Raw genomic sequence first — 2,221 nt, forward strand, 5'->3', positions numbered from 1 at the left:
GTGGTTGTATGGTGTTACTAAAGTTGGCAAGACATGTTGCAGTACGATAAGATTGACATGTACATGTTTCTATCACATGTACATATTCAAACAATGGACCATTGTCATCAGTAGACAGTAGGTCATTTTTTAAATTAGCAAATTCTAAAATACACCCTGTACTATATCCCATGGTTTTTTCCAAACAATGGCTCCAAAAAACATGTATTGATGTCCTTATGCTGTGCAGAAAGTTTGAGCTGAGTATTCACAAGATCTTGTGCAATAATTCAAATAATAATTATAATAATTAATTATTAGTTACAAAGGTATGTTCCCGTGTTTCTTATTAAAAGTGTGTTGGGTTTTAGTGGAAAGAAGCTGCAGGTCAGTAATGAGACGCCTTCTAGTGGTACTAGGCATTATAATATCATCAATGAATCCTAAAATGAATATTATTAATGGTAAGAAATGGAGGGAGGTCTCACCTCTAGCAGCTGCTTGTAAAGGAGTGCATAAAGTTGATTCATACTCTGCTTGTAACTTTAATAATTCTAATAAATAAATAAATAAATAATAATAACAATAATAATAAATAGTAATAATAATAATCAATACCTTCTTGAGTCTTTCCACGATATAAAATAGCAACAGCTCCCTAACAATAATAATAAGTATTATTATTATTATTATTATTATTATTATTATTATTATTAATTACCTTTGCTCCCATTACTGCTATCTCAGCAGTAGGCCAGGCATAATTAATGTCACCTCTTAAATGTTTGGAGCTCATCACATCATAGGCTCCACCATAAGCCTGTCAATGACAAACCAACAGTAAATTTCAACTGAATGTAGCAATAACTTAAAAACAGTTTAAATCATTATGAGCTGTAGTCTCAATACATTATGTACATTTATATTGAATTGCAATTTCCCCATTACAAATACATGTACAGGCTAGCCTCTATATAATGGACACTTTGAAAGTGTCTCTGTTATACAGAGGTGTCCTTCATGTGGAGGTTATTTTATACAGTAAGGAATGTAATTGGTACACTAGGTGCTGTCCATTAAATGGAGGTGTAAGCATACAATAGTTTAGCTCCATGCCTAATAATACCACCATACTCCTGATCATTACCTAACAATAATAACAACAACAACAACAACAATAATAATAACAACAACAATAATAATAATAATATACAACTGAACATTTCATAATAATGATGATGGTGATAATTATTATCATAATTGATTAATGAACTGTATAAGTTTGATAATAAGTGTCTTTGGCATATTCATGAGTAACTTCAGAAGTATTATAAAAATTAATACTTGATCAAAATAAGCTCAAACTTCCTACACAGCATAAAGACATCGATATGTATCAGAAAACGTTGGGTTTAATATGTACATGTGATAGAAACATGTACATGTCAATCTTATCGTACTGCAACATGTCTTGCCAACTTTAGTAACACCATACAACCATAGCTACTACACTCATTCATCCTGTCCAATATTACTACAACTGTCAATGTATAGCCTATGGTGACAAGGACATTGTCATTAGTCACTAACCTCTCTCTCTCTCTTTAGTTAGATACATTCAAGGCAACTATGATATGATTAATAATGCATGGTGCCAGTAGCTATGAATAGACTCTATAGTGATAGTACTACTTCATCTATAGCAAATTGATACTTTATGTATCTACACAGTACACATACTATAAGAGAAATGGGTCTGTTACTCAGTGAAGTCCCTTTTCTTAGTAAAATAACGAATATACTGTTAAGACTAATAGTGAACTTGGTTGTCACTAGTAAAACCTTTCTTTTATTTTGTTGCAATTGTCAGTTAGTGTGCACGTGCATTTAAAAACTACATTATTATTATAATGAATATAACACACAAGTAAATGATTGCCCGGTAAACATGACAATGGTCCATTGTTTGAATATGTACATGTGATAGAAACATGTGCATGTCAATCTTATCGAACTGCAACGTGTCTTGCCAACTTTAGTAACACCATATGACCATAGCTACTACACACATTCATCCTGTCCAATAATACTACAACTGACAATGTATAGCCTATGGTGACAAGGACATTATCATTAGTCACTATCCTCTCTCTCTCTCTTCAGTATAAACACACTGGAGAGTGTTAGCAGATAAGATACATTCATGGCAATGAGTATTACCGTATAGGGATCATATTTCACT

The 2,221-nt window shown here is 32.2% G+C and overlaps 1 protein-coding gene across 1 annotated transcript; it reads right to left on the reverse strand.

Annotated features, from left to right (window-relative positions):
- Positions 1–233: 233 nt before the first annotated feature.
- On the reverse strand, positions 234–818 carry LOC105315826 (propionyl-CoA carboxylase beta chain, mitochondrial-like). The gene is made up of 4 exons (XM_011410585.2): positions 701–818; positions 598–637; positions 468–533; positions 234–422 (listed from the first exon to the last, which is right to left on the reverse strand). Exons 1-4 carry the CDS (start codon positions 773–775, stop codon positions 301–303), a joined length of 303 nt encoding a protein of 100 aa, XP_011408887.2. The 5' UTR covers positions 776–818; the 3' UTR covers positions 234–300.
- Between the last annotated feature and the right edge of the window lie 1,403 nt (positions 819–2,221).

Source organism: Amphimedon queenslandica, unplaced genomic scaffold, assembly GCF_000090795.2.
Source record: "Amphimedon queenslandica unplaced genomic scaffold, v1.1 AMPQUscaffold_7798_Cont20255, whole genome shotgun sequence".
Classification (NCBI taxonomy): Eukaryota; Metazoa; Porifera; class Demospongiae; order Haplosclerida; family Niphatidae; genus Amphimedon; species Amphimedon queenslandica.

What these genes read in the sequence shown, in the direction of transcription:
- LOC105315826 (XM_011410585.2), bottom strand. Translation starts at nt 775, where the DNA reads ATGAGCTCCAAACATTTAAGAGGTGACATTAATTATGCCTGGCCTACT. An exon ending in TAGCAGTAATGGGAGCAAAG is followed by an intron (nt 638 to 700) that starts GTAATTAATAAT and finishes TATTATTGTTAG; the next exon opens with GGAGCTGTTGCTATTTTATA. An exon ending in TTTACAAGCAGCTGCTAGAG is followed by an intron (nt 423 to 467) that starts GTGAGACCTCCC and finishes TATTCATTTTAG; the next exon opens with GATTCATTGATGATATTATA.